Source organism: Ursus americanus, chromosome 33 (genome assembly GCF_024610735.1).
Source record: "Ursus americanus isolate L20-20 chromosome 33, mUrsAme1.1.p, whole genome shotgun sequence".
Classification (NCBI taxonomy): domain Eukaryota; kingdom Metazoa; phylum Chordata; class Mammalia; order Carnivora; family Ursidae; genus Ursus; species Ursus americanus.
This window is the reverse complement of record NC_142159.1, coordinates 1,097,992-1,114,840: the sequence shown is the minus strand read 5'-3', so window position 1 is coordinate 1,114,840 and position 16,849 is coordinate 1,097,992. Positions and strand designations below refer to the sequence as shown.

General features: G+C 41.6%; 1 protein-coding gene across 20 annotated transcripts in view; it reads left to right on the top strand.

The window, feature by feature from the left end:
- Nucleotides 1-16,849, top strand: part of MACF1 (microtubule actin crosslinking factor 1) — a 329,876-nt gene that overhangs the window by 187,403 nt on the left and 125,624 nt on the right. For all 20 annotated transcript variants that reach the window (XM_087858408.1, XM_087858405.1, XM_087858407.1 and 17 more), the window contains 11 exons: nucleotides 527-710; nucleotides 1,134-1,303; nucleotides 5,339-5,517; nucleotides 6,179-6,317; nucleotides 6,992-7,185; nucleotides 8,168-8,330; nucleotides 9,251-9,334; nucleotides 12,410-12,517; nucleotides 12,719-12,817; nucleotides 14,422-14,574; nucleotides 14,890-14,978. In XM_087858408.1, the coding sequence (XP_087714534.1) occupies nucleotides 527-710; nucleotides 1,134-1,303; nucleotides 5,339-5,517; nucleotides 6,179-6,317; nucleotides 6,992-7,185; nucleotides 8,168-8,330; nucleotides 9,251-9,334; nucleotides 12,410-12,517; nucleotides 12,719-12,817; nucleotides 14,422-14,574; nucleotides 14,890-14,978 (1,562 nt within the window). The remainder of the gene's footprint in view (nucleotides 1-526; nucleotides 711-1,133; nucleotides 1,304-5,338; nucleotides 5,518-6,178; nucleotides 6,318-6,991; nucleotides 7,186-8,167; nucleotides 8,331-9,250; nucleotides 9,335-12,409; nucleotides 12,518-12,718; nucleotides 12,818-14,421; nucleotides 14,575-14,889; nucleotides 14,979-16,849) is intronic.

Below are 16,849 nucleotides of genomic sequence, written 5' to 3'. Positions count from 1 at the left end.
CTCACATCCTATTGGCAAGCTTTTTTTGGAAGGAACTTTTTTTTCATTACTGTGAGACTCCTACCCACCCAAAGGGAGTAAAATGGAGTTGGGGATAGTGTTTCAGGATTAGGAGGTTCTAGGAACTAAAAACAGCAGCCTGCATGGCCAAGGAAATTCCTGATGAAAATAAACAACTTCTTCGGTCTTCTTGGCCGACCAAAGATTGTAGGATTCTTCTCACTCTGCAGGACAAGCAGCTCTTGTTTAAGTGTGTATATAGTGGAGGAATAATGGTGAATTAACCATTATGAAGGGTTGCGTCCAAAAGGGCACAGTGGATGCTTCTGGGGTGCTGGTAATATTGTTTCTTGATCTGCATGGGTAAGTTCTGTCTGAAAGGTCAACATGTTTGCAATTTATGGTGTGTGTACCTGATTTGTATGTATGTTAAACATCAATGAAAAGGAGAACTAGAGAAAGTATTATGTTCCCATTCTACTAAAATTTCTTCTTCTTCTTCTTCTTTTTTTTTTCTTTTCATTAGCTTCGATCCTCAGCACCAGGGGAGTGCCACCAGGTTATGAAGAACCTCCAGGCCCACTATGAAGACTTTCTGCAGGATAGCCGTGACTCTCTGCTCTTCTCAGTGGCTGATCGTTTGCGCTTGGAAGAGGAGGTGGAGGCTTGTAAAACCCACTTCCAGCACCTGATGAAGTCCATAGAGAATGGTGTGTGCCTTGGGAAAGGGAGAGGAATGGTGGATTGAGAGCCCTGAAGGGTGCTGCTAGACCTTCATGGAGACTAGAAAGTACCACCTTCTTACTATTTGAGTGGCTCAGAACTTGAGATAGAGAAAAACTTACAGAGATGAATTCTCAAAATCAGATCATGGATGATGAGGCCTTATTTCAGTCATTATTGCTAATCAATGTATCGCATTTTCTTGTGGAAATAACATGTTTAGATCCTTAAAGATGAGTATACAATGCGGGGAATTCAGGATCAGGCAAAAGGTTCCCCCCATATAAGGCCTTGCTTTCATTTGTGGAATATCAGGTATGCTGCCCTCTATCTAAGCCTGAATCTATTGTTTCAGGTTTCTTGACCTCTGTTGTGGTGCTTAGTGGTATCCTGTGGTTGTGTTTTTACAGAGGACAAAGAGGAAACGGTGGCCAAGATGTACATTTCAGAGCTGAAGAATATCCGGCTACGCCTGGAGGAGTGTGAACAGCGGCTGGTCAAACGAATTCAGTCTCCAGCCAGTTCTAGGACTGACAAAGATGCCCGGCAGGATAATGCGTTGCGGATCGCAGAACAAGAGGTAAGCCTGAAGAGCAGGCTGGGTGCTGGTTGCAGTGTAAATGCTTTCAGAGTGAATTGGATGGCAAGACAATATGGAGCTTAAGAAATAAGGCAATGGGGGCGCCTGGGTGGCTCAGTCGTTAAGCGTCTGCCTTTGGCTCAGGGCGTGATCCCAGAGTCCTGGAATCGAGCCCCACATCAGGCTTCTCTGCTGGGAGCCTGCTTCTTCCTCTCCCACTCCCCCTGCCTGTGTTCCCTCTCTCGCTGGCTGTCTCTTCTCTGTTAATAAAATAAAATAAAATCTTTAAAAAAAAAAAAAAAAGAAAGGAAGGAAGAAGGCAATGGACTCATGGCATTCCTACTTGAGAATTCTTCGCTGCAGCCTGCAAATGCCTTTTTTCTATGGCAAAGCATGATTTCAACTCCCAGTGTGTTGCTGACTGTTGATTAGTTTTCTACACAGTAGGAAGGCAGACAGACTGGCAGATTGTTCTAAGCACTGCATTTGGGCTTCATGTTTTAAGACTGCTTAGCAGAGATGCTACTATCTGCTCTATCCCTTGTGTGCATGGGTTACTTTCTATGACATGGTTGTCATCAGCCATAGGATGCAGAAAATATTAAGGAGGGGCACCTGGGTAGCGCAGTCGTTAAAGCGTCTGCCTTCGGCTCAGGGCGTGATCCCGGCGTTCCGGGATCGAGTCCCACATCGGGCTCCTCTGCTGGGAGCCTGCTTCTTCCGCTCTCACTCGCCTGCTGTGTTCCCTCTCTCGCTGGCTGTCTCTCTGTCACATAAATAAATAAAATCTTAAAAAAAAAAAAAAGAAAATATTAAGGAAAGACTCAGATTCTACTCTAGGCGCTGATGCACACTGGACTTAACTCTCATTCTAGTTTCCTTTCTTATAAAATGGATATAATGCATGAGTCCAAACTGTATCACTTAACTTCGGAAGTTTTCCAAAACTTAGGAAGTTAAGTGATACAGTACATATAATGAGTTTCCTGAAAAAGTGAAATGCCATCAAAATTTAGAGTAGTATTTTTAAAATAAAAGCAAGTATTAATGGCTTCGTTATGTGCTTATAGGCATATAAAGAGAGTAAGCCGAAGTCCTCACTCTTGGCTTACGGTGTAAAGAAGGGTAAAACACTGAAGTCACAATTAGGACCTTCAGTATAAGAGATGTCATAAGATAATACCAAGGGTATTTGCAGGTTTTGAAGCAAACATTGCTGTAGAGATTGAGAGTATTACTAGACCATTTCTACTTGGGATCATAGGAGAGAGCTCTGTGAAGAATAGTAGATTTGATGTGGGAGCTTAAAGGAATGGAAAGGACTGGCTGAATTAGGAGCGATTTTTCTTACCTTTCTCAATTATTCCTAAGCTTGAAGAAGAGGACGAGAGGGCAGTGTAATTTTCTTTGGCCGAGATGGGTCTAAATGCCCAAATGAGGCATATCATATAAACCTATAATTTTCATATTGAAACTTTAGTTTTCTGTAGTCATCTGAAACCTGTCTCAGCAAAATAGGACATTTTAAGAAATGTTAATATTTAGCTCTTCTAAAGGACATTCCTTTTTTTGATTTTTATTTTGAAGTAGTTTCAGTATACAGAAGATTTTTTTATTGTCACATCACCTTCACCTAGATCCCACAAATGTTGACATTTTTCTCTATTTGCTGTATCGTTTTTTCTACAAATGTACATTATAATAATCTTTTTCTTTTCTTGAGAGTGAGTTCTGGACGTGATACTCTTTTATTCCTAAATACTTTAGTGTGCATTTCCTAAAATGTAGTCTCTCTCTTTTTTTAAAGATCTATTAATTTATTTGAGAGAGAGAGAGAGAGAGAATGTGCGTGTACAAGCTGGGGGGAGGGGCAGAGGGAGAGGGAGAGAGAGAATCTCAAGCAGGCTCCCCTGCAGAGTACAGAGCCCAACACAGGGCTCAATCTCACGACCCTGAGATCATGACCTGAGCCAAAATTGAGAGTTGGATGCTTAACTGACTGAGCCGTGCAGGCGCCCCAAGGGTAGTCTCCTACGTAACCAGAGGACAATGATTAAAATCAGGAAGTGAACATTGATATAATGCTGCTATCGAAGACTTCATTAAAATTTCATCAGTTGGCCTAATAATGCCTTTTTTGGGTACGCCCCCCCCCCCCAACACCAAAGAATATTTTTAGTACAGGACTCAATCCAGAACTTATCACACATTGTGTTTAGTTGCTATGTCTCTTTAAATTTCCTTAACCTGAAACAATTTCTCGATTTTTTTATCATCTTTCATGCCCCTAACATTTGTTAAGAGTGCAGTTCATTTATTTTGTAGAACGTTCCTTTATTTGTGTTTATCCGAGGCTCCTCCATGATTAGATAGAGGATACGTGTTTAGGCAGAAATACCACAGAACTGATCTTGTGTCCTCAGTGTGTGATATCAGGAGGCACGTGATGTCGATTTGTCCCATTACTGGCGATAACTTGTACTGCTTGCTGCTCTCTTCCCCTTTGTAATTACTAAGCATATTGTGGAGAGATACTGAGACTATGTACATACCCTGTTTTACATCACACTTTCACCAACTAGTTTTAGCATCTCGTGTTGATTCTTGACTGAATTAATTGGTATGACTGTTGCCGAAAGGTGATTTTCTAATTCTGTGATTCCTTTTACAGTACATTATTCCTGTTTACATATTTACATTATCCCTATTACATTATAATGGAATAAATTTCTATTCTATCAAAAGGGAAGAGCTTGCCTGCCTTCCTCCTTTCTTATTTCGTTATGTCAGTATGGACTTAGGGATTCTTATGTTATTTAAGGTTTGTAAGTTGTTATTGTCTTTATTTTAATGTTCAGAATTTCCCAAATTTAGCCAGTGGGAGACCCTTTAAGCCGGCATCTGTATCATTTTAACATGTCCTTACCATTCTTTTAGTGCTTTCTTATTTCTCAACAAAACAAAACATTCTAGGTTCATCTTGCCTTTGCCAACCCCACCTATGTAATCAGCCATCTCTCCAAGGAGTCCCGCTTCCTTTGGATGGAGAATGCTATTTAGAAACCAAGATCTGGGTGCTGAGTATGCTCATTATTATTGGGGTGTCATTGTTTCTAGGTCTACTCAGCCGACAGAGCTAGAAAAATACATACTTACAAACACATATATGCATACACACATACAAAACCACCTCTGTCACATATACACATATATGTATACATACATGTGTATGTGTATATATGTATGTGTAATTGAGATGAATGTATCACAAAGGTGATATATTGATATCAGTATATTTATCAATCTCTGTCTCTCACGCACACGCGCGCACACACACGCGCACGCACACACACACACACACACACACAGATGTAACTATGAATTCATATGCATCTATTTTCATCTGGTTCCAAACTAGTACCACAGGGTTCATTCTAACCTCTCTTCTTTCCAAATTTTAACTCCCTTTGCCAAGACTGAAAAACGTACTTTATGTTATCCATAGTAAGTTTACTTACTGCTCAGTTCTAGCGCGTAGAGATAAGTAGTTTTAGAATTGCTGACTCATGGCACTACAAAAAAACAAACCTACTAACTGGAGTTCAGCATTTATGTATGGTTCCTTTTGTCTTTAGCCTGTAGTCCAAATACTGTGTTCAGGAAATACTTGTGTGTGTTCTTCCCATCCGCCCCCTTCAGTGCTATTTCGTAGTTTATTCAGCTACTTTTTTATATGGGGGCATTTAGGTTGTTTGCAGTATTTGCTTATTACAAACAAGAACTTCTTGGGGCACCTGGGTGCCTCAGTCGTTAAACGTCTGCCTTCGGCCCAGGGCGTGATCCCAGGGTCCTGGGATCTAGCCCCACATCGGGCTCCCTTCTCCACTGGGAGCCTGCTTCTTCCTCTCCCACTCCCCCTGCTTGTGTTCTCTCTCTCTGTCAAATAAATAAATAAAATCTTTAAAAAAAAGAACTTCTTTCAAACTTCTTTGTTCAAGTCTGTCTCCATTTTGTTGTGTATCTTGTTCCTGACAGCGCACCCAAGAGGATTTGCAGCAACTGAGGTCAGAGTTTGATGCTGTTTGCACGAAATGCAACAGCTTTCTTCATCAGTCTCCATCTGGTTCAAGTGTCCCAACTCTGCGCTCAGAACTCAATCTGCTGGTGGAGAAAATGGACCGTGTGTATGGTCTGTCCACTGTCTATCTGAATAAGTGAGTAAGCGGAGGATTTGGAGCCAAGGGGCAATGTTTTCACTGGGATGAGAAGGGGAAGTGCCCGGAGTGTTTTTAATGAATAATCCAGAGAGGTTGCAGATCTTGAAGATCATGTACTCATGAAGAGAGACCTTGGCCTTAGTTCCGGGCAACATGGAGTGGGTTCATTGGGGTGCAGCGAAGAAACGCAGTGGTACAGAAAGGGAGATAGATTCTCAGTGTTAGGACTATTTTGTACCTCATTTCTGTTTGATTAGATGCCTCTGAAAAAAAAAAAAAGGAACAGTAAAGAATAAAAATAAAAATTTTCAGTTAAACTAAATATAGTCTTTGAAGGTTTCCCTCTACCCACCATGACCATTAGGGTCATAGGTCTTAGACTCTTCGTAGTGTTACGTGGGTTTCTGGCCTCATGTTCTTTCTCCCATGAGTCCATCACATGTGTGCGTGTCCCAGTATCACCAAGAACTTTATTTTGAATTGGCTTAAATTAGCAGCATGTATACCATGCTCTCTTGTTTTCATGAAACCCTGTCATCATCTAGTAATGGTAACACGGACGTTAGCAGTTCCGTTTTGGGAACTCTGTATAGCACTCCAAGTCTGTGGCTCAGCTCTTGAAATGTGTGTGTTAACGAAGGTGATTCTACCCTCTTAGGCTCAAGACAATCGATGTCATAGTGCGTAGCATCCAGGACGCTGAACTCTTGGTGAAAGGTTATGAGATCAAGCTAAGTCAAGAAGAAGCAGTACCAGCAGATCTCTCAGCTCTGGAGTCCCATCGGTCTACGTTACGGGTTGGTTGCTCTGAGTTTCTGAGTTTTGTAGGAGCTTGACTTAACATGCCCATTGCTTTGGGTTAGCAGAGATATGCAATTTTGGATGGCATGACAGTAATTAGCATTTGAACTAGGCAGAATAGCATATTTAATATGTTTTAATGTGGATTCAAAGAAGTTGGGACTAAGAAATATGTTTAGCTGGAAAGGGAAAATAAAGGACTATGCCTTTCTATTTATTTTCTCCCTTTTCTCCCCAGTAATATCATAGCTACGTCAGATACAATCGTGGTTGTACTGTAAGTTTGTAAAACACTTAGCTATCACCTCGTTGATTCTCACAGAATTGTGAGTGGATGGGGAAGAGATCTTTATCCCCACTCACAGATGAGCATCCTGAGATTCGGATTGGGCAAACAATTTACCTTGGTTTCATAGCTTATAAATGGGAGAGCCAGGTCTCAGACACCAGTTCTTTGCACATTTCTCTGTACTGTACCGCCCGGCCTTGGCCTCCTGGTGTGCATGAGCACTGTGGAGGTGTTTCTAGCACAAACATCATAAGGTCTAGCTTCTGATTTCCAGGTATAATGTGGAGCCAGCTGTGGACAATGTCCTTGTTTTCTACCTTAGTCTGAGTCCTTTTTAGCATGGAATATATTTAACCTGTTGCTGTGCTTGTGTTTATATAGCACTGGCTTAGTGATGTGAAGGACAAGAATTCAGTGTTTTCAGTCCTGGATGAGGAAATTGCCAAGGCCAAGGTAGTGGCAGAGCAGCTGAGTCGTCTGACCCCAGAGCGAAACCTGGATTTGGAGCGCTATCAGGAAAAAGGCTCCCAGCTGCAGGACCGTTGGCACCGGGTCATTGTCCAGCTGGAGACCCGGTGAGTGGTGGCCTCACCGCTTTTTCCTATTCAGGGACTAGGTTTTAAACAAATTGAATTATATCTGTGTATTCTTATTTAAAGGCAGGAAGTGAGAGAGAAGGGTACAAATTGAATGACAGTATGAATTCTGGACAAGAGAAACAACAGAAAATTGGGACCACCAACCCCAAAGCAGACCTGAGGCTTGCTTTTGGATCAGCAGTGATGGTCCTGTTAGCCGTGCTTCTCCTGTTCCAGTTTTTATGTAGTTGAGCCATGATGACAATGAATCCAACTATGAGCCATTTTTCATAGTGTGGCTTTGCAGGATTTCTTGCTTCCACTTTCATTTGCTAATTCAGTGGCTTTTTATTTCTGTTACTTGAAGTCCTCCTTCTGATGTCTGATTTGAATAGGAAAGATAGAAAATGATCTTTCTGAGGCTAGGCTGGGTAGGTAAATATATAGGGAGAGGAGTTCTAGTAGCTCGTAAGTTTGGATTCATTCTCTGTTATTGAATTACTTACTATCCCAAGTCTAGTTAGACTAACGGAAGTGATACAAGAAACTGTTACCGAAATTAACAGAAAATAACTACTGTTTTCACCCACCTTTCCCCAAGAAATTACAGCAGTCCCTAAAACATAACTAGGGCACTCTGTCATCAGGAAACAGAAGTATACAGCCAGCACTACCTTATTGGCAACCCTGGTGATCCTTGGCAACCTAGGTAAAAATTGGACAAGGATTATCATGGGATGCCGGGCTCCCAGGCAGTGTCCAGGGCTAGCATGCGCAACTGGTTTCTATTCACCTGCACCCCATAGGGCACTGGGTACAAGCATAGGTCCCGGCATTGCACTGCTGTTCCAGCAAAAAAAGATGTATCCTCTGTGATCAGGCCCAACTAGAGGAAGGGGCTAAGGAGGGAATCGCACCATTTATTTTATTGTTTGTACCAACGTATCTGATGGCAGTTTCTTTTCCTTTGCTCCTCCAGCCAATCTGAGCTGGAAAGTATCCAGGAAGTTCTGGGAGATTACAGAGCCTGCCATGGAACGCTCATCAAATGGATTGAGGAAACCACTGCCCAGCAGGAAATGATGAAGCCAGGCCAGGCAGAGGATAGCAGAGTGCTGTCGGAGCAGCTCAGCCAGCAGACGGTGGGTGTGACAGTAGCGTGGTGAAAGTTGGGGACGAGGGCGGTTAATTTTTCATAGAAGAAGATGATGGACTAGCTATTAAGCTTCCCCCAAATGGTAAGACATTCTGAGCCTCCTCTTCTGAAAAGAGTTCAAGCAGAATGGTCTCAAGATGATGCTGGGTTTGCATTTAGGCCAGACAGACTTGGAAGGTCCCTTCCAATCCCGAGTTGTAGTGACTATATTGAAACCATAGATGGACAGATTACAATTATCTTGCTTCATTTTGTTACTTGATACTGCATTTGATCGAACTGGGATTAGAACATGGGGCATTGAAAACCGGGAAAGATGTGAACGGACAAAAATTATTTGAAGTGGTTTTTACTTGTTAGTGTTTTGGGGATTTTTTTCCCCCTTTTTTTCTGTGTGTGTGTGTGGAGGGGGCTTGTTTTGTGTCGCATTACAGTTTAAACTATGAAGTCTGGTGTTAGATTGCTTGGATTCCAGTCCTGACTCACTCACTCACTATGACACCTTGACCAAATTACCTAACCTCTCAGTATTCCACTTCCCCATCAATAAAATGGATATAGTCCGTTATTTGTTCAGCCTGTCTCACTTGTAAGGTTATTATTGCTGGGATTCAATGAGGCAATACATGTAAAATACGCAGAGCAGTGGTTTCTGGGGTGTGGGCTCCAGACCAGTAGCATCAGCATCACCTGGAGCTTGTTAGAAATGCACATTCTCAGCCCTACCCAAACCTACCAAATCAGAAACTCCAGAGGTGTGGGGCCCAGCAATCTGTATTTTATTCAGCCTCGCAGGTGATTCTGATGTAGCTGAGATTTGAAAACTGCCTTAGAATATAATAAATGCTCCACTGTTTTGATGACCATAGGATAATGATAATGTTGTTGTGATACTTTGGTTTCTAGGATCTGTTTGCAGAAATCGAGAGGAATCAGACAAAGCTGGACCAGTGTCAAAAATTTTCCCAGCAATACTCCACTATTGTAAAGGTAATTCTGGCGTATCCCTGAAGGCATGTAAATGATCTCCAGCATGGGAAGATCTTGCTTGTCACTGTAGGTTTTGTTTCTGGACAAATACGTGCTTCCACTAGAGGTTGACGCTGCCCTCCAGTTAATGCCAGTGTGTACTGTTCGTGGCCCTACGTTCGGGAATGCTCAGAGGGGTACCAGACATCAGCTCTGATTCAAGGAGTCACCCTTTGAATGATCCATAGGTTTTTTAAACTTGCCGTGTCAGAAACAGAATGTTTTGGATTTCCTCTCAAATATACTTCTCATTGTCTTGCCTATTTCAGGAAATAGTGTCCCATTTTCCTACGTGCTGAAACAAAAAACCCAAGAGTCATCCTTAATTCTTCTCTTTGCCATAAACTTTATGTTCAGTCTGTGAATAGCTTGGCTCCATCTTCCAATATGTCCTTGATCTATCATTTGTTACCCACCCACCTGCCCCCATTTCCCTGCTTTGCACCTAAGTAAGGAATCTTCGACTATTCTAATACCTCTGAGCTGATCTCTTGCTTTTACTCCTGTCTCACAGGCTATTTCCCCACATAGTAGCCAGACTCACCTTTTTAGAACATACTGAGTGTCACTGAATCTCAGACATTTTATATACTACCAAAAAACAGGAAACTGCCAATTATGCAAATACCATTGATTGTAAGACATATTCTAGCTTCAGAGATACTAAAATGTGGGGGAAATGTACACCTCATAATAGCTGAAATACAGGAAATTAGATCATGCCACTCTTCTGCTCAAAACTGTCCAGTGACTACATATCCTATTCATAATAAAATTCTAAAGCTGTATATGGCCTATGAGACCCTGCATGATCTGCTATCCCCTCCCTATTTCTCTGATAACATCTTTAAATAAAAATGACCTGAGGGGCGCCTGGGTGGCTCAATCGTTAAGCGTCTGCCTTCAGCTCAGGGCGTGATCCCAGCGTTCTGGGATCGAGCCTCACATCAGGCTCTTACGCTGGGAGCCTGCTTCTTCCTCTCCCACTCCCCCTGCTTGTGTTCCCTTTCTCGCTGTCTGTCTCTCTCTCTGTCAAAAAAAAAAAAAAAAAAAAAAAAAAAAAACCTGAGATTAATATGTATTTATTATGTTCCTTCCCACTAGAATGTAAGTTCCAAGGGAGCAAGATTTTTTCTAACTTGTTCTCCACTGTATGTATAGCATTCAGAACAATGACAGGTGCGTAGTAGATGCTCAATAAATACTTTTTGAATAAATGAATTTCTTTAGTTAATAACAGAAGACTTGGTATCACAAAGAATTGAGTTCAAATCCTAGCTTCACCATTTTCCAGGGTTAAGACTTTGAGCAAGTTTCTTAGCTTCTCAGAGTGTCTGTTGCTATATCTACAAAATGGGAATAGTAACTACCTCACTGAGTGGTTGTCAAGATTCCACGAGATAACGTATACATAGGACATTGCCTCAAACTTAAAATACATTCAGTAAATGATAGCACCTGCTTTTATTATTATTACTATTTTGTTACTACTACAGTTTGTTTATTTTTTATTATTTTTTTAAAGATTCCATTTATTTATTTGAGAGAGAGAGAGAGCATGAGAAGGGGAGGGACAGAGGGAGAAGGAGAAGCAGGCTCCCCTGCCGAATAGGAAGCCCAAAGCTGGGCTTGATCCCAGGACCCTGGGATCATGACCTAAGCTGAAGGCAGACGCTTAACTTACCACCCAGGCGCTCGAGGGAGAGGGAGTCTTAAGCAGACTCCACACTGAGCACAGAGCCCGACGTAGGGCTTAATCTCACGACCCCGAGATCACTCCCTGAGCGGAAACCAAGAGTCGAACGCTTAACCGACTGAGCCACCCAGGCGCCCCACTACTACTGTTTAATAGGCTGCTTAAGGAATTCATTGTGTGTTTTCCTTCTGCCTAGAGTCTTCTAAGTAGACAACAGAAAGCAGGACATTCTAGGCAAAGGGAACTGCGTAATCAAAGGCACAGAGGAATGGAAATACAATGATTATATGAGGAAATAGGAAATATGCTGGCGTAGCTAGAAGGTGTATGGTGCAGAAGAAGCAGTGATTATGAAAAAGGAGAAGGGGAGGTTGAGGCCAACCTATGAAAGGCTATGTCCAGTTCTCTTCGCTTTACCTTCTATTCTTGTTCCTCAACACGGGGTGTTAGAACCAGGAGCATCAGGACCATCTGGGAGCTTGTGAGGAATGCAGAATCTTCCACCTGCCAAATCAGAATTTCAATTTCAGTAAGGTCCCTAGATGATTTGTGTGCATGTTGATATGTGAGAAGCTCTGCTCTAGATCTTTGTACGCCTTCAAACAGAGGAACAAAGTGGTCATCTTTGTGTTTTAGAAAAGTTATTTTGGTGGCAGCATAGAAAATAAATTGGAAAGAGAGCAAAGCAGGGTAGTAGTTAGAGGCTCCTGCACCCATCCACATAAGAGTTGAAGAGGGCCTGGCCTCGGGGAGCAGTCTCGGGATTGCAGATGGAGTGTCAGCCTAGCACGGGGACAGGAGAAGAGCATTGGTTTAGGATGACTCTGTTGCTCACCCACTGGGTAATCAGGGAAACTCACTCTCTGTCTCTGGGCTTCAGTTTCCCAATGGATGAGATGAAAAGGATGGTCAGCAAACACCAAACTGCAAACCCAAGACTCAGCATAACTATGACCCACACGCATGCCTATTTTTCTGTGGCCCATGAGAAATGGCTTTAAAAAAAAAAAGTCGAAAGAAGACAACTACTTCATGACACATGAAAATTCTACGAACTTCAACTTTCAGTGTCATACATGGCGTTGTATCATAACACAGTCACACCCTTTCATTTACTGAACGTCTACAGTTTCTTTCACTTAAGTGGCAGAGTTGAGCAGCTATGACAGACCATATAGCCTGACAGTTTCCATCTGGCCCTTTAAGGAAAAAGTTCGCTAACCACTGGTTTAAGTGATCACCAAAATGCCTTCCAGCAATGAAATATTATGAATCTGTTGCATGAGTTCTATGCGCTGTAAAGCCCCATGGAAATGCAGTGAACTTTCTTCCTCCCCCAGGACTATGAATTGCAACTGATGACATACAAGGCCTTTGTGGAATCACAGCAGAAATCCCCTGGCAAGCGCCGTCGGATGCTTTCCTCCTCAGATGCCATCACGCAAGAGGTGAAAGGGTGGGGAAAGGACACGCCACTCTCTTCCCTTAAGGAAAGATTTGTTTGTCGAGGCCCTGACAGTTTAATTTAGGGTTCACCTTTCTGTTGAGCATGTGATTTCATGAAAACTTCCTCTTATTTTCAACTATTTAAATATACTTTTCTGGCAGATAATTTATCTAATTTTTTTTTTTTTTTTTTGGAACCATAGTTCATGGACTTAAGGACTCGCTACACAGCACTGGTGACCTTAACCACCCAGCATGTGAAATATATCAGTGATGCGCTCCGGCGACTAGAGGAGGAGGAGGTGAGGACAGCTGGGTCCTAAATCATTTTGAAAATAGAATTAAAAACCCCATGTCTCATCTGTCAAAATTTAAAGTGCACATACAGCCAATTCTCCTTGTTCACGGTACTGCGTTCTGTGACACTGCTGTGCACACTGCGTTAGGGAACGCTGGACTCTTGCATTTAGGGGGAAATACAGGGTTAGGTTCCTGTAAGCCTCTGTCGCATATTTCTGTCAATGAATAATCGATAACCTGTTACATTTAATATATTCTGTTGATTCAGGCCAAGAGCCCTCTAACTCACACCTGAATAAAGTTTATTTAACATTGATTTTCTCTGTAAGGCACGTCACAGCCTTCTTGTGCTTAGGAACACAAGACGGCACTTCAGCACTATGCTCGGGTCCATTTTAAATGGTGAAATCACCAACGAAAATTGTGAAAAATGTGGCAGTAAATAGACTGTGAAAAGGACACTTGTTAAGAGCTGTATAAGAGGTGAAATGAGAAGGTAGAGCACCCCTTGTTCCACCTCAGCTGGGAACATCGGGTATACCTGGGAATGACTGCGAAAATGCCACCAGGATTGATTAGGGGATTACAAATAAATTCCAGTGAGTAGAAAATTCACAAATATAAAATTTGTGAATAATGAGGATTAACTGTATTATGTCCAACACTCCCACCCTCAAGTATCTTCATTGTAGAAATACTGTAAGTATGATGAAAGGAAACATGAGGAAAGATCCTTAATAAAACATAATTTGTTAAAGGGAAATATTGGAAACATACAAGTTCCATACAATGGCATGCTCTGAAACTATTAAAAACAATGAAATAGGCTTATTACATATTGTGTTCTTATAATAAAGTAAGCTAGAGAAAAGATGTTAAGAATATCATGAGGAAAAGAAAATGCATTTACAGTGCTGTATTGTATTTATCGAAAAATCTCATGTGTGAGTGGAGCTGAGCAGTTCCAATCCCACTGTTCAAAGATTAGCTGTACACCAGATTTCTGGGGAAATAAGATTAAAGGGACATCCATGACGCATTTCAGATTATTTGAATTTCTTGTAATGAGTATATAATCTTTTTGTAATTCTAAAAAACTTCTCTCTTTGGAAAATTGTTTCTGCAGGTTCACCCACTTTTATAAAAGACTATTGGAAGCATTAACTCACCAATTTTTGTCTATGTGAATTAACAAAAAACTTCTTTATGTCAACAACTACCTCACTTAATCTCTGTAGACTTCACTCTCTTTACCTATACATTTAAGAATCATGAAAATAAGATGCTATATGTAAAGGGTTTTTAAAAATCAGCAAATAAATAAATAAATATCAGTAAATAATTATTGAACATCTTTCATATATTTAAAAAATTGTGCTTTTTAAAGAAAAGGTGCTAATCTAGATATGATGAATTTTGCTACTAGTGTCATACGGTTAGGCACTGGAGAACAATGCTCTAAACGGGGTAAATTATATTTATCTTGGGGGTATTTCAGCTCCCTACTGGTTTAGATAACTTTCATGTCTCTATTTTAGGAAATCAGAAGTCAGGCCAGTTTAATAAGACATTGACAAAGATACTGATTTTCTAATTCCTATTCTAGAAAGTTGTAGAAGAGGAAAAACAGGAGCATGTGGAAAAAGTTAAAGAACTTTTGGGCTGGGTGTCTACCCTAGCAAGGAACACACAAAGCAAAGCTACCTCATCCCAGACCAAAGAATCAACAGACATTGAAAAAGCTATTTTAGATCAGCAGGTGAGTAGAAGGTCTGTCTGTCTCTTGTTGGGTAGAGTAATACGTAATAACGCAATAGGTGGGAATAAAGCAAATCATATGGGCCACTCCAGGAATGATTATCTCAACAAATGTTAACTCCCAGGACTTAAAGAAACTTACGAGGTCATCTTATTTGTACTTCTACCTTCTTAATCAACTTTCTGCAGTCCATTGGTAATAGTAATCTGACCTAAGCTAGGTTTTTCTCTAAGACTTTTGAAGTGTTATTTCAGATAATTTTGATTTTTTAATTTCTTGGGTTCTGAAGCTGTACTCTTTATTTCTGTCACGTAGGTTCTGGCAGAGGAGCTGACAACCAAGAGGGAACAAGTCTCTGAGGCCATTAAAACTTCGCAGATCTTCTTGGCCAAGCATGGTCATAAGTGAGTATTAAATGAGAATTTATGGCACATCTAGGGGACTGAATCTACCTGACTAAAACTTAGGGTCATGGTGAGATTTCAGGCTGTTCAGAGCTGCAAGAGCCAGATTGTGAAGAGCCTTGTAGGTCATGCCAAAGAGTTCGCATTTTACCTTGTTGGCTGTGGGGAGGGGTCTTCTGCATGATTGGGTTTTGTTGATGAAGGTTGCTAGAACAGTTTTATGGAGAATAGATTGACATGGGGCCAGAGTGGAGGCCTGAGAGACCAGTAAAGAGGCTTTTGTGATGATACAGGTGAGAAATGATGAGGTTGGAGAAGGGCAAAGGTTTAAAATATACTAAGGATGATGTAGTACTTACAGTGTTTGGTGACAAATGAAAATTGTCAGCTATAACTTCCAGGTTTCTGGCTTAGGCCCCTGAGCGTATGGTGATGTCACTAACCAAGATAGGGAATACAAAAGCAGGTACGGGTTGAGGGAGAAAAAAGCAGCTTTGGTTTTAGACATAATGAACGAGAAGAACCCAGAGGACATACATGCAAATACTTAGAATGTATTAGAGAGTACCTAATACATTAATATATGCCTTACATAGTTCTGCTAAAGTTGTCCAATGGGTAACTGTATATGTAAATTTAAAATTAATGAGAGAAGTCTAAAGTAATGCAGATCTGAGTCATCATAGTAGAAACCATGAGTGGATTAGCTTCCAAGGGTTCAAGGGCTTCACTGTGCTCCCTCAGCCTGTAAAGGAACTATGAGCGATACCTCAGAGCCCAAGAGAGAATAGAATTCTAAAAAGAAGAATGTGGTCAGAAGTCAAGAAAGATTGAGACTGAGAAGTTTCTATTGAATTTGGCAAGTTGGAAGTTTTTGGTAACTGATGAAAAGTTGGGGCATGATGTCAGATTGAGTATGATGGGGAGGTGGGAAGCACATGAGGTAAGGGAGGTACTCCTGGCAAAATTAGACTGCTCCTGCAAGAAGCCCGGCCATAAGAAAAGACAGAAATAATATAGTAAATAATTAAAGTAGAATATATGATCAAGAAAGGCTTGTTCTGGGGCGCCTGGGTGGCTCAGTCAGTTAATTGTCCGACTCTTGATCTCAGCTCAGGTCTTGATCTCAGGGTTGTGAGTTCAAGCCCTTCCCTGGGCTCTGCGAGGGGCGTGAAGCCCTCTTTAAAAAAAAAAAAAAAAAAAAAAGATTTGTTTTCTTAAAAGATCAGAGGTACTTAGCTGAGTTTATGGACGGAATCTCAAGGATCAAAAGGGAGAAAGAGATTGAAGGAATTAGGAGAGAGGTCCCAGAAGAAGCAGGAAAGGATAAAATTCATCAGTCGACTAGACTGGAGTCAAGCCAACTTTTCCTCTGAGGTTTGAGGAAAAGGAGATTAGGAAAGGTATGGCTGGAGGTAAATATGCCAGGAATGAAGCCAGAAGGTAAGAGGGTTCATGCCCAGTGGTCTGCGTTTCTTCTTTGAAATAAGCAGAGAGATTGTTTTCTGTGAGTTAGGGCAGCTGAGGGCAAGGGAATTAAGATGGATTGGGGCTTCCAAGAGGGTTGTCAGGAAGTTCTGAGGTCCAGTAGAGGCTGGGAACCAGTAGGATCTCCTCCAGAGGGACCTCCCTCCAGAGGGACACCCCCCCCCCCCTCCGCCTGCCACAGAGAGATAATTCACCTGCAGGCGGGAGCAGAGAAGTCCAATGGTTTGATTGATCTGGGGCAGGAGTTTCATCAGATTAGCAAGGACAGAGTTCAAGGATAAGAGCAGGGACCTGATTGAGATGACAGATTGTGGGGTCTGAACCCCAATGAGAAGATACTGAAGATCCTAAGGAAGACTGATAGATTAAGAAAAAATGGGTGA